We start from the raw sequence: 22,876 nt of genomic DNA on the forward strand, positions 1-22,876 counted from the left end.
TTTTAAAGCTTGTCCTAAAATTATTTTAGGACACTAAATACACTGGCTGTGTATTTTCATATGAGAGCTGGTTAGTACTGTGCTAAAGTAATCATTGTTTGTTTGATTAATACCCCTCTGAGAAGGTATTTATGTACATATAAATGAACAACTCTTTTTTGCATAAAATTTTGTTCATGTTCATGGCCCACCAGAAAATTAGAAAAATGATAAGGACAAAGTGGATGAAAATCATATCCTAAAATACTTACAGATATTATATTATTTTATGATATATTATATTATATTTAATCATATTATGTTAGAATACATCCGTAATTAATATATTAACATACATTATATAATATACTAAGATGATCACTTCAGATGGTTAAGTATTTGTCTATACTACCATTTCAAAAGCAGCAAGGAATTTTATGGTACAAATAGATAATGATTTATTTGCTAACTGTGTCAGAAATGGATGAATACATCCACATCCTAAAATTATTTTATTACTATCCATTAAAAAGTATAATTGTTGAGAAAAATGCTAAACTCTTGAGTGGAAAATTTAGGTTTTAAAAGATATAGCCACTGAATATGGACTGTCAGTTCTTGGTAACAGATTATCCATGCCTAAAGGGAAAATCAGTTAATTGGAAAATAGGTCAGAATAAAATATCCACAATGAAGCATGATAGGAAATATAAATAAGTATATGCAAGACTTATGGGACATGCAGATATACCATACCATACCAAGCTATTTAAATCTTTAAAAAATATTAAAAAAGAAAATCAGGAAGAAGTGATATTTAGGAGATCATGGCTGAACATTTTTCATAACTATAGCAGACATCTAGTCCAAAATTCAAGAAGCATAACAGAAAAACAGAAACAAAAATTATGTGATTGACTACAAAGATAACTTCACCTATATGCCTTGAATAAAAAATAAGAAATAAGATCAGAAAATTAAACAGCCAGAGAAAAAAAAAGACCTGCTTTTAGAGAACAAATGGATCTAGTGGTAGGCAAAGAGTTCTTAGACTTGACACCAAAAGCATAATCCATAAAGAAAAACATGACAAGTTGGATTTGATCAAAAATTAAAAGTTTTGCTTTGTGAGAGACCCTATTAAAGAAAGTAAGAAGGAGCTCCTGGGTGGTTCAGTTGGTTACATGTCCTGCTCTTAATTTCGGCCCAGGTCATGATCTCATGGTTTGTGAGTTTCTGACAGCGCAGAGCCTGCTTAGGATTCTGTCTACCCCTCTGTGCCCCTGTCCCACTCATTCCACCTGAAAATAAATATATGAACTTAAAAAAAAAAAAAAGAAGGTAAGAAGACAAGCCGCAGAGTGGGAGAAGACACTGCAAAACCATATAGCTGATAAATAATTAGTATGTACAATATGAAAAGAATACTCAAAACTCAACGGTTAAAATCTAGTTTACAAATGGGCAAAAAGAACTTATAATTAAAATGAAAAACAGTTAAAAATGGGCAAAAGATAAGAACAGGAATTTCACTAAAATGGATCTACAGAAAACAAACAAATGAAAAGATTTTCAACATCACTAGTAATTAGGCAAACAGGAATTAAAACAATAATAAGAATCTGTATTTCTGATAACTATTCTATGGTTTTGGAAGATGTTCCCAGTGGAAGAAACTGGATACATAGCCCCTCTCTGTGTTTCTTAGAACTATATGTGAATCTGTGATTATCAAAAAAATAGAACATTTGCTTTAAAGTAATAATATTTTTTAGATACCTTTAAAAGAATAATAGCAAAAGCTAATTTTTCAAGAGCTTTTTAAAACCCTGAAAATAATGGAAAGATAATGCCCAAAGTTGCAAAATAATAACTCACCATCCTGATTTCTTTTTTCTACAAAAAATATCCCTCAGAACTAAAGACACAAAAACTCATAGTTAGGACAACAAAAATGTGAAAATCCTGTGCCATAAGACACAATTTTAAACTTATATTAGATAAAAACAGGAAAATAACTATACTGGCAGGTTGGAGTCTCAAAGAAACCCCAAGAAAAAATCATTCAGCACATATATTCATAAAAACTAAGTTATTCATGAATGAATAGAAATTAAAAGAACGTTTTCTGGAGTTTAAAATATGCATCACATACATGGCAACAAGAAATCATAAGCGAGAAAGACACATAAAGTTAAAATATTTGAAACTTCTTAAATTTGGGATCCTTAACATTTGAGAAATTTTGCCCCTTAAAATTTGAGAAGTTGATAAACTACGATTTTATAATAGATTTTATATGTACACAGTGCATGATGTAACCTCTAGATTATCTAATAAGAATAGTAAAAGAACATGTAACCAACAAGCTAATAGAAATTGTAATAAAAATAGTTAGTACTAAAGACAGCCATGTTTACATTTCTATTTCTTGACCTTAACTGTGTTCATGAAAGTATTTGTTCACTTTAAAATAATTCATATACTTGCAAAATTGTTGCGTGTAATTTTATTCAGTTGGATTAGATTTTACAGTACAAAGATATGGGGAGAGAAAGCTTTTCATGTAGGAGCTATCTTCACGGATTCTAGGATTATTTTATTTATCTTTTATGTATTTAACTTTGACAGAGAGAGATAACGAAAGGGCACGTGGATGGGGGAGAGGCACAGAGAGAGGCAGACAGAGAACCCCAAACAGCCTCCTCCACTGTCTAAAGCTGGCTGCACCCACAAAGCAGGAAATCATGACCTGAGCCAAAACTAAGAGTCAGATTCTGAACTGACCGAGCCTCACAGGCGCCCATTGAGGGACTATTTTAAAACTAAAATATAATCTTAATAAAATATAAAGTTAATAACCATTAGAAATTCCAAAACAATCTAGAAATTCCTGGGAAGTGTGTAAAACTCAAAATTGAATTACAAATTCTCATATTTGCTGCTGATACATAGATGGTAGGCAAAATAAGATAAAAGTTGTAGTATACAAAATTCTAGTGGCTGGGTAGATGTCAGGCAAATTAAAAATCAAGAAATAAGACAAAATAAATATAGAATAAGTGGAAAAAATAGAAAGAAAATTAAAATGATGTAAATTTAAAGTATACATTAATTAGTACGTGGTTGAAATAAAATCACCTAAATATTCAAATTAAAAGTTGTGAAGTGCCAAAACTGATAAGAAAAAAAATCACTTAAATATTGTCATAGGGGGTGTAAGATGAACATAATAGAGGAAAAGAATTTGAAAGAAAACATATAGAAAAACATACAATATAAGTACTTCAATATGTATACTAGTAGATATATTCACCCAACTACACACACACACACACACACACACTCACACACACACACTTCATCAAAAGAACCTTAGTAGATATAAAGAGACACATTGATTGAAATGGAAACAGTATATGCACATAGAAATAACAATTTTAAATTTACATATTCTCATCAATGTTGCCTCAAAATGAACACAGCAAAAAAAATCATAGAATTATTTAATAATAGACTATCTCATTATTGTATTGGGAGTTTGTTGGGGCCCAGTAGGCAATAATAACCCTCAAACAATATTTTGCCTCTTGGGCCGCACATATGGCTTCTGTTCATCCTATGATTTACTTTATTTTCTGGGAGGGAACATAATCCTCTCCCAAAAGATTTGCTTAAGGATAAGCATCCCACCCTTGAATAATTAATGCAGGGCATTAAGGAATGTATATCTCCTCATAGAATTCTTCAGACCTAGCATATGTTTAAAACCAGACTATCATTAGGGGATTCTTTTTGCAATGAATTAAACCTGCTACTGATAAGAATGATGTAATCACCCAGGGTATATAAGACCCTGGCTATCTCAATAAAAGTGTGTCCTTTTTTACCAACCGCCATCCATGCTCTCTCGCTCTCTCTCTCTCTCTCTCTCTCTCTCTCTCTCTCTCTCTCTCTCGTCTATCTTGTCTTGTTCGTCTTGTCTGTCTTCTTTCTTAGAGATATTTTCGCCAACACCAACCCACCACTCGGGACCTTTCAACTGTGGTGCGTGGGCTGGTCCCCCGCAGGAGTTTAGTATGCTTTTACTAGAAACTGATAGAATAATTACATAAAATTTTGGTAAGGATGCTGAAGATTGAACACCACAATTAACAAACTTAAATGTTTGACGCATGTAGAATAATGCACTAAACCAATTCAGATCATGCGTTCTTTTCAAACTTACAGAAAATATTGACCAAAGATCTATTGTATGCAGGGCTACAAAGACATTTTTAATAAGTTGCAAGGGCTTGGCCTCATTATTTTCTGTGTGGTCAGTAAATAAAGCTAGATGCTAAGATGCTAATACAAAATAATTGCTGGAATTAAGGACATCTCTAAATAAGCTAAGGAATGCTTAAGAAATTAAATTTAAAATATTTAATTGGAATTATAGGGAAAATACACAACATTAAAAAAGACAAAACAGTGGAATCTTTTTTCTACTTAATTTATGATGAGAACAGGGGCACCTGGGTGGTTAAGCCTCCGACTTCGGCTCAGGTCAGATCTTGCGTTCGTGGGTTCGAGCCCCACATCAGACTCTGTGCTGGCAGCTGACTCAGAGCCTGGAGCCTGCTTCCAGTTCTATGTCTCCTTCTCTCTCTCTGACCCTCCCCCTCTCATGCTCTGTCTCTCTCTGTATCAAAAATAAATAAAACATTAAAAAATTAAAAAAATTATGATGAGAACATAATTTTAATATTAAAATATGACAAGGATAATTTTGAATTATAGATATTCTCTCTCATGAACATAGATAAAAATGTCATAAATGACATGATTTCAGAGAATCCAGAAAAAATGTTTTCCAATGAAAAGGAAAAATATTAAAAATCATTGGAATAGCTGAAATCAAAGCTTTTGATAAAGTTCAACATTCACTAATAATAACATTAATAACAACAGCAATAATACTACTCTACATTTGTATAATTTATAGAAAATATTAATAGTTTTACTAAATATAAGGCCAAAATAAATGTATTTCTTATATTTCTTTACATCACCAACAATTAGAAAATACAACTTAACCACCAAGCCATTTAATGTCTCATTAAAAAATAAAATGCCTAGAAATAAATATTACCTTTTTTAGGTATCTATCGCCTAATTGATAAATAACAACTTTAAGTAAACTTAGGTTATTTCCCTCACTGAGTCTTTGTGTCTTTGGATTTCAAAATTTATAGGGTACAGTGAGAAGTTATATTAGAAGAAATTAGTACTTGGTACTTCATAGCCACCTTTGCAGGTGAAACAATTGAAAATGTGGGCAAACAATAGTGAGTCCTTGTTCTTGGATGTGTTGATTTTGCTCCAGCAAATGTGAATATTCACTCCCAAATATAAAACATTAGTATCAGTTTCCTGGATTGAACTCTGTTCATATTGGCCACTGACCTTGACTTTTTCCACTGACCTCCCCCATATGTTGCACCTTTCATTGATGTGAAAGCTTTTTCAGGCATTCTCTCCAGGTCATGCTCTCCTGTCTGCCATCTTGCTATCTGGGTCCTCTGTTTTCCCCCTACACTGACTATCTAACCTCTATGGTGTTTTTAAGAAATGATTTGGGTGACACTGATAAATGCTTTCTTCATCTCTAGAAAGAAGAAAATTGTCACAATGTCAGGACCCTTCCAAGCCTGATATTTTATGAGTGTATTCCTAGATGACTCTCAGATTCCTTTAAATGTGGATTACTTTATTTTCCTGGCATGAAAAGCTATTGCATTTTATTTTAGAGAAGGCTAAATTTGTAACAAAATGTATCTTTATATTCTGGGTTTCATAGACCATTTATATAGTATTTTCCTTTTCTTCATAGAACTAGTACTGTTTTCAGAAAGAAATCAATCACTAGACTTAAAAACCCTAAGTTCTAATGTATATTGATTTTGTTATTTGATTCTGTTTATTATCTTTTAAAGACTATATTATGATCTAGCATCATTGTTGTCTTTAATATTATATGATTTTAGAGGTCACTTAATGATAGCTGGATACCTTATATTGCTTAAGTATTTGTTTCTCCAAACATTTGTTTCACCAAAATGAATCAAAACTTTTTACTAAAGAAATAGAGTCATGAGAAAATATTGTTGGAGCGTCTGGGTAGTTCAGTCAGTTGAGCATCTGACTTCGGCTCAACTCACGATCTCGCAGTCTGTGGGTTCGAACCCTGCGCTGAGCTCTGTGCTGACCACTCAGAGCCTGGAGCCTGCTTCCAATTCTGTGTCTCCTTCTCTTTCGGCTCCTCCCTCACTCACACTCTGTCTCTCTCTCTAAAATAAATAACATTAGAATAATTAAAAAAGAAAATGGTGTTTATTACACCCTTATTTAAACAAACCATTGCCAATCTGTGTGGTCAATTTGTATGGTTAACCTATTACAAGGGAAATGGTCTGCATATTTCTCTTGTTTAATTTTGCAATCTTTGGTTCATTTAACCCTATGTTTGTAGCATTTCTGGAAAGACTGTGCGTTTTGATGCAGAGAAGGGACAGGAATTCTATTTAAATTATGATTTGTGAAATAAGTTTTCCAAAGCATATTGATATTGCCCAGCTATACAATGGCTTCTCTTCCTATAACAATTGCTTTTTAGAATTACAGACATTTTGGGGCATCTGGGTGGCTCAGTCGGTTAAGCATCCGGCTTCGGCTCTGGTCATGATCTCAGGGTTCGTGGGTTTGAGCCCCGGGTCAGGCTCTGTACTGACAGCTCAGAGCCTGGAGCCTGCTTCAGATTCTGTGTCTCCCTGTCTCTCTGACCCTCCCCTGCTTGTGCTGTCTCTCTCTGTCTCTCAAAAATAAATAAAACACAATTTAGAATTCAGACATTTTTATTATGGATGCTGTGCCTCTAAATATAATAACACATGGCCATAGCAAAGAGATTTGTCTTTTGTGAAGCAGAGGTTTAAACCCCATATAATAGCAGAGTTCAGGTTGATTCAGGTATTGATACACCTGAAATGCAACAATGTATTTCTCTTGAGTTAATATATTTCCCTGTTCTGAAAAAAATCTGTAAGTACTAGTATGAAAAAAATATTAAGAGGAAAATCATGCATGCATGGAATTTGAAGTCAGTTCCCCAAGTAAAGCAAATTCAAAATAAATGAGATGGGCCTACACGTAGCAACTGAAACATAAATGATGAAGACACTTTCTATCTTATTTACACTGAATTTCCCTGTCTGTGGACATGTATGCATGTGTATTTCATCAGAAGTAAACTTAGGAAACATAACATGTATTAAAAAGTGTTGTATTACCTGACAGGAGCCTCCTTCTGTCACATTAATTATTAACTATATAGCTTCGTATGAAAAAAGTACCCAGATCAGTAGACATTTTACACTTAGAGTTTACAAGCTCAAAGATCAAGCTCATTGAACTAGCAAAGGTTGGTATTATTATTAAATATGTATGTGCTTCCATTTGAGATTATATTATAAAGCAAATTCATTGATTATTTTAAAGAAGATACAGTGTGTTCCATCTAACGTTCTTTTACATTAAATGTTTAGTTAGGATTAGCTCATTTACCTGACAGAAGACTAAATTATTTGCGAAAATCTGTGACACTGACTAGTGTGATATTTTCTCCTAATAAAGTACTCAAGAAGTAATAGAATACGGAAAACACTTTTAAGCAGAGGAGTATACTTACTTGATAAACACCAACTATGAATGTGGGTTCCCTCTCCCTTTTCTAAAATAATCTGGAGCTGTTTCTCTCAGATAGTTCAAAATTATCAAAGACTTTATGCACTAATTGCATAAAGTGCATATGACAGGAATCATCTAAGTTAGAAGTTATGAGAGACAGAAGGAATAAAAGACAGAAAACAAATTGCTATGGATTGTATATTACCAACAAATTGCACAAACCAAAGGCACAGGTATCAGAGTGTGGATAAATTGTTAACTGACAAAAGGGTAGAAAATATTGATGACAGATACATGGCACTTAGCTAGGTATCTGCCAGAAAACTTAAATCTTTTAAAAATCACAAACATGTTAACTTTTGACATTTATTTATATTTTGAGAGAGAGAGGGGGCATGCACACAAGCAGGGGAGGAACAGAGAGAGGAAGAGAGGGACAGAGAGAGAGAATCCCCAGCAGACTCTGCACTGACACATGGGACTCAATCTCACTAACACTGAGATCATGACCTGAATTGAAATCAAGAGTCAGGCACTTAACTGCTTAACGGACTGAGACACCCAGGCGCCCCAAACATGTTAACTTCTGAGATGCATTTACTAATAAAAGTCTAAGGAAACAATAAATGGAAATCTATCTCCTACCAAAAGAAAAAAGGTGATTAGTAAACAGAAAAATTTAATATATCTTCTTAAATCAAGAGAGTATCTCAGAGTTCTAGATAAAAGTAGAGCAACATTCTTCATTTTGGGAAGCACTTTCAGAAGTATTCTGGAAAAATATTTAAGTATAGATGTGTGGGCAAGAATTCTGTAGGAATTCAAGAGGAATGGTTCATTCTTAAACAAAATGTGGTAATAAACTCATCATTTGCTAAGGCCATGATATCGAGAAATCTATGAGGAAGACAAATTTGCCACAGCTTCCTGTGAGCTTCCTGGCAAATGCAGATTAAAAATTATTGGTATGAAAATGGAAAGTACATTTTACTAAAGATAACAGTAAAACAATAAAGTTAAAATATGAATTATATCAGTGTTCACCAAATAGAACAAACTCATTTATAAACATATTAAGGGCATTAAAATGATATGTAAATTAATTTCAAATAAGAAGAAAATTACTGTCCCAAAGAAGTAAAATAGGAAACACAAAATAATTTAGGTGGTTTAAATGAAGTATTCTCTGCCACACCCTTCCAGAATCACAATCTGGCATAAGAAATGAACTTACAAATGTGTCTGTATGTTTGAGGTTTCGTCAAGAAAATAAGATTGAGAATTAGAGAATGACAATGAACAAAGTGTAGGGGCGATATTACATTTCTTTTCCAAAAGAAAAAAATGTGTATTCATGTTATGTAGCCCTGAAAACAATCTTGAAATTTTGATATTTTTATTTCAGTTTTATTTTAAGTACCTGACATGTATAGAATGTAGGTATGTTCTTCACATGTGACCTCCATGGAGCTTTTCATGCATTTGAGAAAATTGTCAGATTGCTTCTGATTATCCATCAGTTTTTTTATCTTATCAAGTCAAAAGCCAATAGCAAGGGAAAAAAGATCTTCCGGAGACTAGCTGTACTTTAGATGGAAAGGAAGGCAAACATCAAGGAGACATGTAGATTTTTCAGTTCATAAAATAAGAGTGTGAAGGGAAGGAAGAGATGGATGATAGTCTTTTTGGGATATGTGGGCTGGGTGGCGGGGAGGCTTTTACCTAGGATTTCTTGCTGAAAAAGTATATTTTGAGCAATGATGGAGAAGGAGAGCCATGTACATATATGGACGAAAGGGATCACTTCTATCACCTGAGCACTTTCAGCAAGGAAGTGCATGAAGACCCATGCTTTTCTGGTCTCACTGCCACTGATTGTTTTTTGTACTTTTATAATCGTCCTCATCTCACAGACCTACTAGTGGACTCAATACTTGGACAGAAATTTAGGTGGGTTTTTTTTTTCTTTAATTTTTTTTTTTACATTTATTTGTTTTTGAGATACAGAAAGTGAATGAGGAGGAGCAGAGAGAGAAAGAGACACAGAATCTGAAGCAGGCTCCAGGCTCTGAGCTAACAGTCTGAATAAAGCCTGACACGGGGCCCGAACCCACGAACCGTGAGATCATGACCTGAGCCAAAGCCAGACGCTCAACCCAGAAATTTAGGTTTTAACTGTTGTATATACAGATGTATTATTTCACTCAGAAAATATTGAAATGGGATATAATTGAGTACGATGTTTTTAGGAATCATGACAACTTTTGAAATGAACATACTATGTTTCCCATATAGGAAGCACTCTTTTCACAAGCTTCTTGTCCCTCTCTTTGTTCTTAATTTCTGTAAGGAAGGGCTAGAAAAAAGATACCTAAGCATTAGGATACTAAGTTTTAAAAGAGAAGAATATTGTCCTGCTTGTTAGTTTGGCTATTTCCTCTTTAAGAGTGTAATGTCTACAGCTATTGGAATTTGTGTTCTGTTCTTTGGTCACCTTTAACATTTTATTTCTGTATTTGAACTTTCTCTGCTCCAAGTTTTAGAATTGCTTTCTCCCAACCACTGTATACTGATGGAGAAGTATTCCATAAAATTCTGAGTGGTTTGGTTTTGCTCTGCTACTATATTAATTCTTTGGGGGCACATCACAATCCTTTCGGGTCTCAGATTCCTTATCTGTAAAACAGAGGAGCTAGATCATGCTCTCAAAAGTCCCCTGAAACGTAAAAACAGTACACAGTGATTCCACTGTTTTTGCATTTACTGAGAACCACATATACTGCAAATCTAGTATACGTGGACACAAGGATATTTATATTTATACAAATGATACTTCATGTTTCCCCAAACAGGTGTCCATACAAAATCTTGCAACTAATTGGCCCATGGTACTGTGGATGATAAAGAAAAAAAATTAAATTTTTGAGCTACACTAGAAAATAAGGTGTGAATGATTATAAATTATACCATAATGTGTTTCCTAAACTCTCATACAAGAGAGACTCCATTAGCTGGTACATTTATTAGTTGAATTTGAAAGCAGTGAAGGTGGATAGAGGAGTCTTTTAAAATCCTTTTGTGATGACAATTGAAACTATGATAAGATCAAAGGACTAAGCAACATTAAGTTTACTATTTAGTATTTGCGTTTTCTCTTTAGGTTATTCATACCATCAGTGCCACTGATAAAGATGATTTTGCAAATGGACCAAGGTTTAACTTCTTTCTTGATGAACGCCTGTCTATAAACCCAAACTTCACTCTGAAGGACAATGAAGGTGAACATGAATTTCATATACTTTTTAATCTATGTGATATCTGCTTTGACTTAATACGGAATAGACCTCAGCATTTTGTTATATTCTTACACACCCAGGAACAGCTTGCAAATCAGCATTCAAAGTCAGTTTGATGTTAATGTGTTATGATCTGTGAATAGCTTGTATTTAAAATTGAGCCATGTGTACAAATAACTTTCATTGAGTTTATTCAGAAGCATCCCTTTAGACAAGAAATGTACATGTAATATGCTCTTGGGCAAATTTTATGAGAAATCTTAGCTGACAAACATGTTTATGAGAGCTGCTTGCAATTGCTAGGAGGTAGAAAAATTTTAAATTAGGAAAAATGAAAATTATGTCCTAGGGACAGTTAGGAAAGGAAATGCAATGTTTGAACTCATCTTGCATTAGGAAGGCTATCAAGATGTGGAGGACAAATTATATTTCCTCTTGTCATTATGAATATTTTTCAAAATAAGGGTAGAAAATGTGCATAATTACAGAATATTTTGTAAATTTTGAATTACCTTTGTTTAAACTTCTGTATTGTGTGGGGAAAGAAAGACCACCACAATTTAGTACCTAGAGAAGATTTCCCATGATTTAGATTCCCTGTTCAGTAGATTTCTCAAGGTGGTGTAAAAATCAGTCTTCTGTATGGAAAGGAAACATTAAGTCATTCAATGTGTGCAATGTTCTGATTTGTATCAACTCTCCTCTTCCTCAAAACTATCTTTGATCATGTTTATCTGAATATGCTATTATTTGGAATTTAACCCTTGCCTCAGAATCATATGAAAGAGAGAATAGTGGATCTACTTAAGAGTAAACATTTAATTTCCTCTCTCTATACTTTAGGGAGAAGCATTTTCAAACACCAAAAAAAAAAAAATGCTATCACTTAATGTCAACCCACTGAAACATTATTTCCGCACTCCTAATTCCTTCCTTAAGTTACCATATCAAGAATACCAAGCTGTACATGTGGCCATAACAAGGTTTATATGAACAGACAAAGCTTTGTTGTCTCTCATTTTAACTACCCTGCAGTCATCTCTATGAACGAGAATAAATATTTGTGCATGTTTGTGTCTGATAAGGTGTTTTAGTTAATTGTTGCACATTTATTTGCATTTGAACATCCCATTCTATAATCCCAAATATATTTAATGTAACTATGTTAAATATATTTTAAAAACTATTACTATTTCCCATATTTCAAATAATTGCAAAAGTTGGAGAGCATTCAACTTTCTGTCTTAAAAGATTAAAATAATATTTAGACATCTAGATTTATATTTCAGTTGTTCCCTTTTGCATTCTAATAAGTATTTTATTTTTTAAGTAATTTTCATTTGATGATATAATGAAATTTGGCTTAGATTTAAAGAGGTAATTTCAAATTATTTAATCCATGTAAAATGACTCCAAATATGTTTTTAAAAAAAGAGAGAGTTTTACTATTGGTGAGACCCACTCAATGACTAAAACTCCTTCATATAAAAGTATTGTATCTGGAAATCATGAACTTAATGAATGGATACATTCAAAAGGGCTTAATTCAATCATTTTGACTCCTCAGTGATAGGAACTCATTTTCAGGAATTCCCGTGAAATATATACACACTCTTAAAAGGATTTCTGATGCTGACGTAAAATTTTAAATTTGATTTAAACATACATACAAATGCTTAAACCAGCCATACCATGTCAAATACATGAAACCTATGGACAGTTGTGTAGGGATAAAGATGTTTTAATCTTTTTGTAAGACTTTAAATGCTGGGAATTGATAAGATTATAAATAACACAGGAAAATTTCTTTTAGATAGGTAAAACAGAAATTTCTAGAAAAAATAAGATACCTAGCTGAAAGCATGAACTTATGAAAGCCAATTTGATTATGCTAGATAAGCCACCTAACCTTGCCAAGCCTCAGTTTTTACATCCATAAATTATGTTTTAAAATACCTATTCTGGACCAGTGGGAGAATTAATGATTCTGTATGTAAAGATGGCTTTTTCTCTAAACACAAGGCAGTTATGGATAATAAAATCAAAAGATGAAATTAAAAATGTAACAGCTATACCAAAATGAATGCTCTCATACATATATACACTCACGAGTGCATAAATACTTCTCTGAACAACAAAGCAGCACAAAAATGCAAAGGAGTGATAATTAGCAATCTAGGCCTTCTGAATCCTGGTAGCTTCAGCATTTATATGCCCCCAGAACATACAAAATAAACCTAAAAGAAGCAAAAACAACAAACATTAGTGTGTGTGTGTGTGTGTGTGTGTGTGTGCGCGCGCACTCGCATTGTGTGTGCACCCACGCCCTCACACACTCACTCCTTACACATGCATGTATCTGCAGGTAATGGTAGAAGGCAGACCCAGCCTCCAAGCCAGGATGGGTGATCAGGAAGCCATTGGTTTGGTAGAATCTCCAAAACTGCTAAATGGTAAAGACTGAAAAGAGAGAGAAAGAGATTTCCAAGATACAGAGAATGTATATATTATTGTTTACGCTTAGCCTACAGATCAACACGTTAAAGGATAGACAACAAAATAAGAAAAATTCAGAAAATTAATTACTCTGAGTAATATAAAACACATAAATGATAAGAAAAATACTTTAATAGAAGTATGTTTAGAATTCTCAAAATTAAAAAATAATAATATTTTTATAATAAGCCCAAGGGATTAAGTGAAATGAGACACTGAAGGAAAACAAGTCTGCATGAAAATAATTCACAAATCCCTATCGAATTAATTAAATCCTTATCAAAATGAAACTAATGTTTTTGCATTATAGAAAAGAAACATATAGTACATATATGAGAAACATATAGTAATTAAGTTTTATATATATTATATAAACATATATCTAAAAATTAAAATTTAATTACATATGTATGTGTAATACATGTATGCACATTATATACATAAAATTATAGTTATTGAATATCTAGTAAAGTATACAGAACAATATATAGAAGTATATAGAAACTTAGTTATATATACAACTTCATATAAATATATTCTTGTTTAAAATGTAGTTACAAACACACATATACGTATATAAGCATAATATATGTGTATGTATACACATACACATAGATATAGATATACAGAGAGAACAACGTGAATTAGTGGCAACATTACTTCTAGACTGGGCACAAAGAAAGTTTAATAAGTCAAATATAAACTTCATTAATTCATGCAAATAAACTCAAAACTTTAAAAATGCACAAGAACCCTTAGCAGATATGGAGTATAGTGTACCAAGAAGAATTAAGAAGAAATTATAGCAAACAGCAATATAGATAGGTAAAATTACTTGACATTATTTCACACTGAAAGTAGATGGGCCCTAACAATGAACATAAACACCAAAGCCAAGCACAAAATTAAATCTACACTTGGATATGACAGTTTAAAACTGGTAAACCTCTATGATAAAGAGAAAAATCTTTACATGATCAAAAAGAAGATGCAGAATAATTAAAAAACAATGATAATTAGATTTAAAGTAGATTCCTGGTTTAAAAATATTTTAAAGCTGGAAGAAGTTGAGAAAAATTGTGTGCTCAAAATGCTGAAGGAAAATATTTTGCTATTATCAATAATCTTCCCTAGATTTAGTTAAAATTGGTAAGCTATCTCAAATCAAGGAGGACTCCTTATTTATGATTTTTTTCCAATGTATAAAAATTAGATTTTTGCTTTTAGCTACTGACATTATGACAAGTATTGTATTATTCTTTGCCTCCAGAATCTCTGTGGAATATAATTGACAAGAAAAAATCTGGTAATTCATGTTTTATTTCTTATGTTAAAACTTGAAGAGTGAACGCTAAATTAACAGAATAAAAATTTGTAATTCCTAAAGTTAGTAATGATTTTCAGAAAGTTAAATAATAAAGCTTATTTCAACCATGGAACAGAAGGTCAGAAGGGAGAATAAAAGATGCAAAGTAAAAACATAGAAAATTACAGAAAAAAGTAGAAATAAGTTCAAACATATTGTAGTCATAATCAGATTGAATATCATTTTTAATCAAAGCTATATATAAACATACTGCTTAGGAAAGATGTACCAAATTCAAAATGAGATAGGAAATTTGGTACAAAACCTTAGAAATATTTACCTGTTGCTTGAAAAGAAACAACTATTGCTGAAAAAAGAAAACCCACAACAAACTTGGTGTTTAAAATAAAAGACATTTATTCAGCTCACATTTCTAACAAGGAGCAATTTCTGATAGATTCATCTAAGCAATTCTTCTGGTCTCAGGATACTTCCAGTCACTACAACTAATCCGCATTGTACAAAATATTCTCAATGCAAAGAGAAAAAAATTTAAGAACAATAATAACTGGAAACAAAACACAAGATGATCCTTGCTAACAGAAGATGAAGTTGTCTATATGAAAATGTAAGAAAATCTACAGAAACACCTTACATAATAATGGGATATTTTGCCTTTTTTTAATACTAGTAAATGCCAAAATGGATAGATTTCCTGTATTTTTTTTTCACACATGCAAAAGCAAAGGGCATTTATTACGGGCTTAAGTTCACCGGGCTTAAGCTCAGGCTCACAGATTTCTCCAGCGCAGTGGATCCGTGCTGAGAGCCCCGAACAAGGGCTGAGCAGGGCTTTTATGGGGCTTGGGAAGGGGGAGTTACAGGAAATTGTGCCACAGGTACAGGGGTCCAATCATTATCACATAACAGCATTGGTAGCAACTTTAACCATACATTTTGTTAGAGTGTTTGTTACTTTTGGCGGGACCCAATCACAATATTTAGTGCTTTTTCAAAAATAACTGATTACAGGGTGGGCTAAGGACCCCCACCCAGGGTGTAACTATCCTTAAGCAATAAGTGATTATCTATGGCTTCTATCTCTACTGCCCTTAGGAATGTTAAGCATTTTAGCTGGCCTAGATTTCCTGTATTTAAAGAAATACCAGGGCACCTGGGTGGCTCAGTCAGTTAGGCATTCACTCTCGAATTTGGCTCAGGTCATGATCTCCAGGTTTCCTGAGTTCAAGCCCCAACGTAGGTCTCTGTGCTGGTAGCACACTGCCCACTTGAGATTCTTTCCCTCTCTCTGCCCCTTCCCTTCCTGCACTATCTCTGCCTCTCTCAAATAAATTAATTGATTTTAAAAATATGTATGAATAAATAGTAAATCAGATGCAATTTAAAATGGCAAAAACAAATCAAGGAAATTAGTATAAAACCCTTCTAAAATCATTAGAGAAAAAAAATCAACACATACTTTTCAAGTTTGTTCTATATTAAAAGCAGTGTTACTTAAAATATAAAAGTATACCCACAAAATAATATATTTACCAAATTAGTGAATCAGAGCACTCAAATTTTCATATTACTCTATAAAGTAAATGTTAATGATAAACTGAGTAGTAATCTGTTAATAAAATGCAAAAAGTAAGGGATTAAGAAAATCAAGAATGTGTCGAAAAAGAAGATGAAGTATATACTTAGCAGAAAGAGAAACAGAGAGGACATATCCTAACAGATATCAAGACATTAAAAAGATGAATATAGTGAGTGTAAACCCAGACAGTTGGCTTTTTTTTTTTTATTGCAAGTGCCTGACGTAAGCTTTGATTACCAAGACATCCACTTCAAAGAGGGCTCCACTTCAAAGAGGGCTCCACTTCAAAGAGGGATATCTGGAACATACACCTTGCCAGCCACAGGACTACACCGAGATCCAGGCTCCCTCCCTCTGTCCCTGGAGACTCTTTGTTTTAGAGACCTTGATTGATTTTGATAACTGACCATTTGGGCCTTTTCCTCTCTGTCTCTCTTTCTGTGCTTTGAATTCCTACTCTTATGTCTTAAATTCATCAATAAGGAGTAAGTCTCCCAAACCCTAGGACCCACGCTTGACCTCAATACATGTAGAACTTTAGGTTGCCCACATTCTGTTTCTTTCTACCCTCCACCTCTCTGTGTGATTCCAGGTATGCCAAATAATTTCCAGGACATGTAAGGAATAAACAGTTTTGGTTTTTGTTTTTTTGTTTTTTCAGTTTCCTAATAGTTATTGCTGAGGAGTGTCTTGTAATCATAATAAGAATCACAAAGGCTGGTCCAACCACAAAATTAGGCTGATACTAGCATAAAATGAAGTACTCTTTAAATATGGTAGTAGTAGAGAAAAAAAGTGGGGAAGAGAACAAATTCAGGAGATTGAATAAAATAATTAGATATATAAATCTATATATAAGCATATGACCTTATCAGAAGGCAAAGGTAGCATTTTTAACCATTGTGGAAAGGGTAATACAAAAGGTACATAGAAAGAGACCAGCTAGTTATCTAGATTCTCTAGAATCTCTCAAAACACATGAACAATATATATAATGTGTATATATACATATATATATAAACTACCTGTTTAAATGTAGTTTAAGAATTCTAGAGGAAAATCAAGTGAACTAATTTTATATAACTGGGGTAGAAGAAGATTTCATATAAAAGATACAAATATCACATTCATAGAACATTGACAAGTGTGATAATATTCAAATTATCATATTTCTGCATCAAATAATTTCTAAACAAATTTTTAAAACAAGTTATAACCTCAGGCAAGATATAGCCAATATTTATAAATGAGTAAGGGTTAGTATCATAAATTTATTTAAAAATCCCACAAAACAAAATAAGCATTCCAACAGACTAACAGACTAGTTAAAGGATACAAATAAGTAATTAAAAAGAGAAATAACAAAATAACAAATAAACATAAGAACACGTGTTCAAAACTATTACTGATCTCACGAATAACAATAAGAAGACAGTAACATAATCATCACATGCATCCCATTAGCCAAAATAAAAGCAAAATCTGGGGAGGTCAGTGGTTCAACAACCAAGTAGTATTGAAAATGTATCATAAGAGCCATCACACCTTGATGTTGAGATTACACCTTAATTACATGCCAAGCAATAAAACTTGACCCAATTTCATGGATACTGGAAGAAGGCTCCATACTCCTGGGTCAGGGATAAATGCTTTGTTTCTGACCACAATGGAAGCAGAATGAACTCCATCTTTTCTCTCATTCTCCTAACACCAAACTCTCCAAAGAGTGACATAGAATGGCTTAGGTGCATGGTATGCACCCAGGGGGTTTGCTTCAGAGCAGAGTATCCTAAAATCAAGGAATCCCAATATTCTATAATGGGCTGCAAGAAAATTAGATTGGACTTTGCCCCAGAGATTGTTCTTGTATTTATTATATGAGGTGGTAAACCTCCAGAGCAGAGGGAGACACTGTCTCTATGGTCTAAGGCTGTTCTGAATGAGAGCTCACGCTGTGTGCTGTGATAGGAGTGATGAATTCCTTTGTGGCTGACCCAGGAGACTTGTATCTTCTGGCAGCACCCATAAATCATAACAGACTAACCCCTTAGCCTATTAGTCTGATAAAATCTCAATCTCTCCTGAGACCTCACTGGAATAATTCCTACTAAAAACAATTGTTATTATAACTTACTATTATTTGTTATACTAAACTTATTCCAAAGACAGATACCCCAACAGTGTTTATGCCAGCAATCATATAAACTCACTAATGTACTCATAGCAAGTAAGATCTTTTTCCTTCATCTATGTTCTCATAGAATTCTCCTATTTACCATTGAGATCTGATCTGCTTACTAAATATATTTAAGACATTCTTTCATATTTTCCCAGATCTTCACCATCTTTGTTGGCTTTTTTTTTTTTTGCTATATGTCTTATCCCTCATTAATTTGGAATTTTCTAATTTATATGAACATTGGAGAACAAATGTGTTTTTGCATGTTCTATCCTATTTATATGAAAATTTATTTGGTGCCTATTTTTAGGATTCACTGTGACATATTCTATGAGCATATTAGTAGAAAACACCAGCATGTACCTAATATTCTGTTCAAAGAAGCAAGAGTTCTATCAAAGCTTTTCTTCTTGCAAAGAAAACATAGCACAAATACTGACTGCTTTGATTGATAGCAATTTTTTCTTTTTTTATGTTTATTTTTGAAAGAGTATAAGCGGGGGACCAGCCGAGAGAGGGGGACAGAGGATACAAAGTGGACTCTGCAGTGATAGTAGTGGGCCTGATGTGGGGCTCAAACTCACAAACCATGAGATCATGACCTGACTGGAAGTCAGACACTCAACCGACTGAGCTACCCAAATGCCCCTCTTCCCTCTTTTTATAAATATGTAAATCTCTAGTGAAATGACCTTTCATTCATCTTTTCCCTCTCTTTCTTTTTTAAAAATTTTTAATGTTTTATTTATTTTTGAGAGAGATGGAGAGAGAGAGAAAGAGAGAGAGAGAGAGAGCATGAGCAGGGGAGGGTCAGAGAGAGAGGGAGACACAGAATCTGACGACAGGCTCCAGGCTCTGAGCTAGCTGTCAGCACAGAGCCTGACGTGGGGCTCAAACCCACAAACCGAGAGATCATGACCTGAGCCGAAGTTGGACGCTTAACCAACTGAGCTACCCAGGTGCCTCAATATCTTAAACATATTAATCTTAATTATTTTACAATCATTGTCAGCTAACTCTAATATCTCAATAAGATGACAGGTTTGGTTTTTTTTTTTTTTTTTTTCATAGAAAGTTTGGACAGACCATACTGGGACATATGGTCTTGTTTCTTGATATGTCTACTAAATTTTTTGTTAGATGTCACATGTAGTGTGTAGATCTAGGAGGGTCTCACATGACATTATCTATCTTCAGAGGGTATTCATCATTTTCTCTGACAAACAATGAAAGAGAGAGATTATTATTTTCATACAATCAGAGTTGAGTTAAGTCAAGGCTGATTTGTAGTTTTGTTCAGATTCAGTCTCTGCCCCGTTGCTAGGACATGGCCCTCTAGGACATACAACCACAAGCTTGTTTGGGTGGGCCACTGCCCTGGTCCCTGACTCTAACTATTGTCTGTTCAATACAAAGAGAGGGAAAACAACAACAACAACAAAAACAAACAGCAGCAACAACAAGAACAAAAAAACCCTCTTCTTTGCATTCCAGGATTTTTTTTCACTTAGCATTTTAGATCTCTGCTAAACTTTCAATTTAACTTCCAATTTAAACTTTCAATTTAACAAATGTCTTTAGGGAAAGTTAGCCATGTGTTTAAGGCCCCTCAATTTTCCATTTGACTGTAGGCCCAGGAGACTTCTAAAAGTTCTAGTTTTCTCTGTCCCCAGGTTGAAATTCCACCCTCCCGTTATTTTGTAGTACAAGTAAATGGATTGTAATCAATAGCGCCCTCTTCAGGCATTTCCTGTCTCTTGAATCTTACCCCTTGAGTTATGTTGTTCCAGTTCTTGAACACCATTTAACAGACATTTTCTTGAAATGGTCAGGCTTTCTCTATGTTATCACTAAGTGTATTTGTCAGTCAAAAACCATTTTTACCTAGACCTCCATTTTACAAAACCAAAATTGTTTGGCAAGAGTTCTGTTAAGTAGTTGGGATATAAACTGGCTTAGAGGAAAGAATGCTCTTCACTAATAGCTAATTATCATAGAGTCGCTGGCTCCTAGACATTTACCGATATTCTGCAGATATTTGTTTCTTAAAATTTAATTGAAACTGATTCAGAACACCCCTATATACTGAGCAAAACCAAGATCCTTTTCAAAATTTGTTAAGTTGGACTGGGTAACAACATTATCACTCTGTGCCAAGTACCACTTCCACTGATTTTTCATATTTCTGGCTTTTGTTTTTCCTGTTTCTGTCCCATTTCTGCTTCAGCCCTTCTCCCAATGTACCATGTACTCAAAGCAAACACTAGTACCACAGTATGGGTGAATAGAGTACATTGGAAAAGAAGCCCCACTTACCAGATATCTGAAAAGAATGAAAGATCAAAGAAACTGCAGCCTATAAACAGATTTCAGGCTCATTCTTCTAAATACTTCTAGGATAACAATGTACAGCTAAATAAACTTGGTCTGTGGATGGATCCTAAAAGTCAACTCCAAAGCAGAGTGGCATTGAGATTCATAAGAAAATATACAAATACTGGTCCAGATCCACTTACTACTCCTTACTTGTATTGGAGAAATCACTGGGAATGGGAGTGCAAAGAACTTCCCTAAGTGGAAGATCACAGGACACCGCAAGGGTCAAGCAGGATGAAAGAGAGGCAGTTAGCATATATAGGGATACACTTAATGTTAGAAAGAGAAAACCATTCTTAATTATCTAAAAAAGACTTTTTGAGTGGACACATGATAACATTGCCAATTTAAAATGTCTGGTAAGATGAGAAAACTCAAATGGACAATGCTTAAAACTGAATTAGAAATGAGAAAGATGAAAAAAGAAGGAACACTGCCCAAGAGACACTGCTTTCTTCACATTCTCACAAGGGAATTGAGAGGTGGCATCAGCATCCTTGGACGCCTCCTGCTCTTTGAATCTTGTGGAATTTTGCTGCCTCTCCTGATTTCTATCATCTATCAAGCTTCCCTCTTTTCCCCAAAGTCTTGGGAACTCTGACTCCATCCATATTCAGAAACATAACTAAAAAATTTAATGCATTTAGGAGCAAATTGGCCAGCACTTGGGCCACCCAATGCCCAACACCCAACAGTCATTAGCTGTAACAAATCCATCTTTTTTTTTTTTTTAAATGACAAATGGTTATATGATAAACAGTACTCTGTAATCACAACCCTTGTCACAGTGCAGGCTCTCTCCCCATTTCGACTCTAAAATTCAGGAATATAAGTCTGTCTGACTTATTTAACTGCTGTATTTCTCACTCTGCCCATCGTGCCTGACACAGAGGAAACTTTAAGTAAATATCTGTGAAAATAAATAAGAGGGAAAAACAAAGAAGAACATTTTAGAGTTAGACTCTGGAAATACGTTTCCTCTATTTGAGACATGGTTTCTCTAATTGTGTGAGACTACCATCAGGTTCTAGTTCTTAGTGCCTCGGTTTCCTCTTTTGTAAGGTGGAAATATGGACACAATTATTACTATTGCATTCTTATGAAGAAAGATCAAAATATATAAAGAATGTGAAATAGCATACAAAAGGCTACATGTTTTAAGGGACATACTGAAAGGAACTAAAAAGTAAATACATAGGAAGATAATATGAAGAATCCAAATAAATTACTCTGAATAAAGAGATATTTGAGTTTTAGATGGAAAGAATATATAATAATCCCAGAGACATCCTCTAACTTGACAAAAAAATAATTTTACTGATTTCCAATAAGTTTATATGATAAAGATAATAATAAGTAGTGCTGAAGTACTTACTTGCAAAATAACAAAGCTAATAGTTGTTGGATCTTTTTAGTGACCCGTGAAAAAAATAACTACAATAAAATAATCCTCTTTCTGTTGGGACATCACTCATGTTACAATCAGGGAAGAGTATTTTAAAGTACTGAATGCCTCAGTATTTATTATAAATAATCTAACATTAAATATAAAATATATCAATTATAATAAAATTCCATTGATAAAATATTTGGAGCCTTAACAGGCAAATGACAATAAGATAAGAATAAATATCTGAGGGGCACCTGGGTGGCTCAGTCAGTTCAACATGTGACTTCGGCTCAGGTCATGATCTCACAGTTTGTGGTTCGAGCCCTGCATCAGGCTCTGTGCTGAAAGCTCAGAGCCTGGAGCCTGCTTCAGATTCTGTGTCTCCCTCTCTCTGCCCCTCCCTGGCTCATGCTCTCTCTCTCTCTGAAAAATAAATAAACATCAAAAAAATTAAAAAATAAAGAATAAATATCTGAAAAGGTAAAGACAAAGTACTAAATGAACAATATATAGTTAAACATCAAAC

The 22,876-nt window shown here is 33.8% G+C and overlaps 1 protein-coding gene across 1 annotated transcript in view; it reads left to right on the forward strand.

The window, feature by feature from the left end:
* CDH18 (cadherin 18) overlaps positions 1-22,876 on the forward strand; it is a 497,699-nt gene that overhangs the window by 451,754 nt on the left and 23,069 nt on the right. Inside the window, exon 10 of the mRNA XM_029941281.1 lies at positions 10,868-10,985. Coding sequence (XP_029797141.1) covers positions 10,868-10,985 — 118 coding nt within the window. The remainder of the gene's footprint in view (positions 1-10,867; positions 10,986-22,876) is intronic.

The sequence above is a fragment of the Suricata suricatta genome, chromosome 6 (genome assembly GCF_006229205.1).
Source record: "Suricata suricatta isolate VVHF042 chromosome 6, meerkat_22Aug2017_6uvM2_HiC, whole genome shotgun sequence".
In the NCBI taxonomy this organism is placed as follows: Eukaryota; Metazoa; Chordata; class Mammalia; order Carnivora; family Herpestidae; genus Suricata; species Suricata suricatta.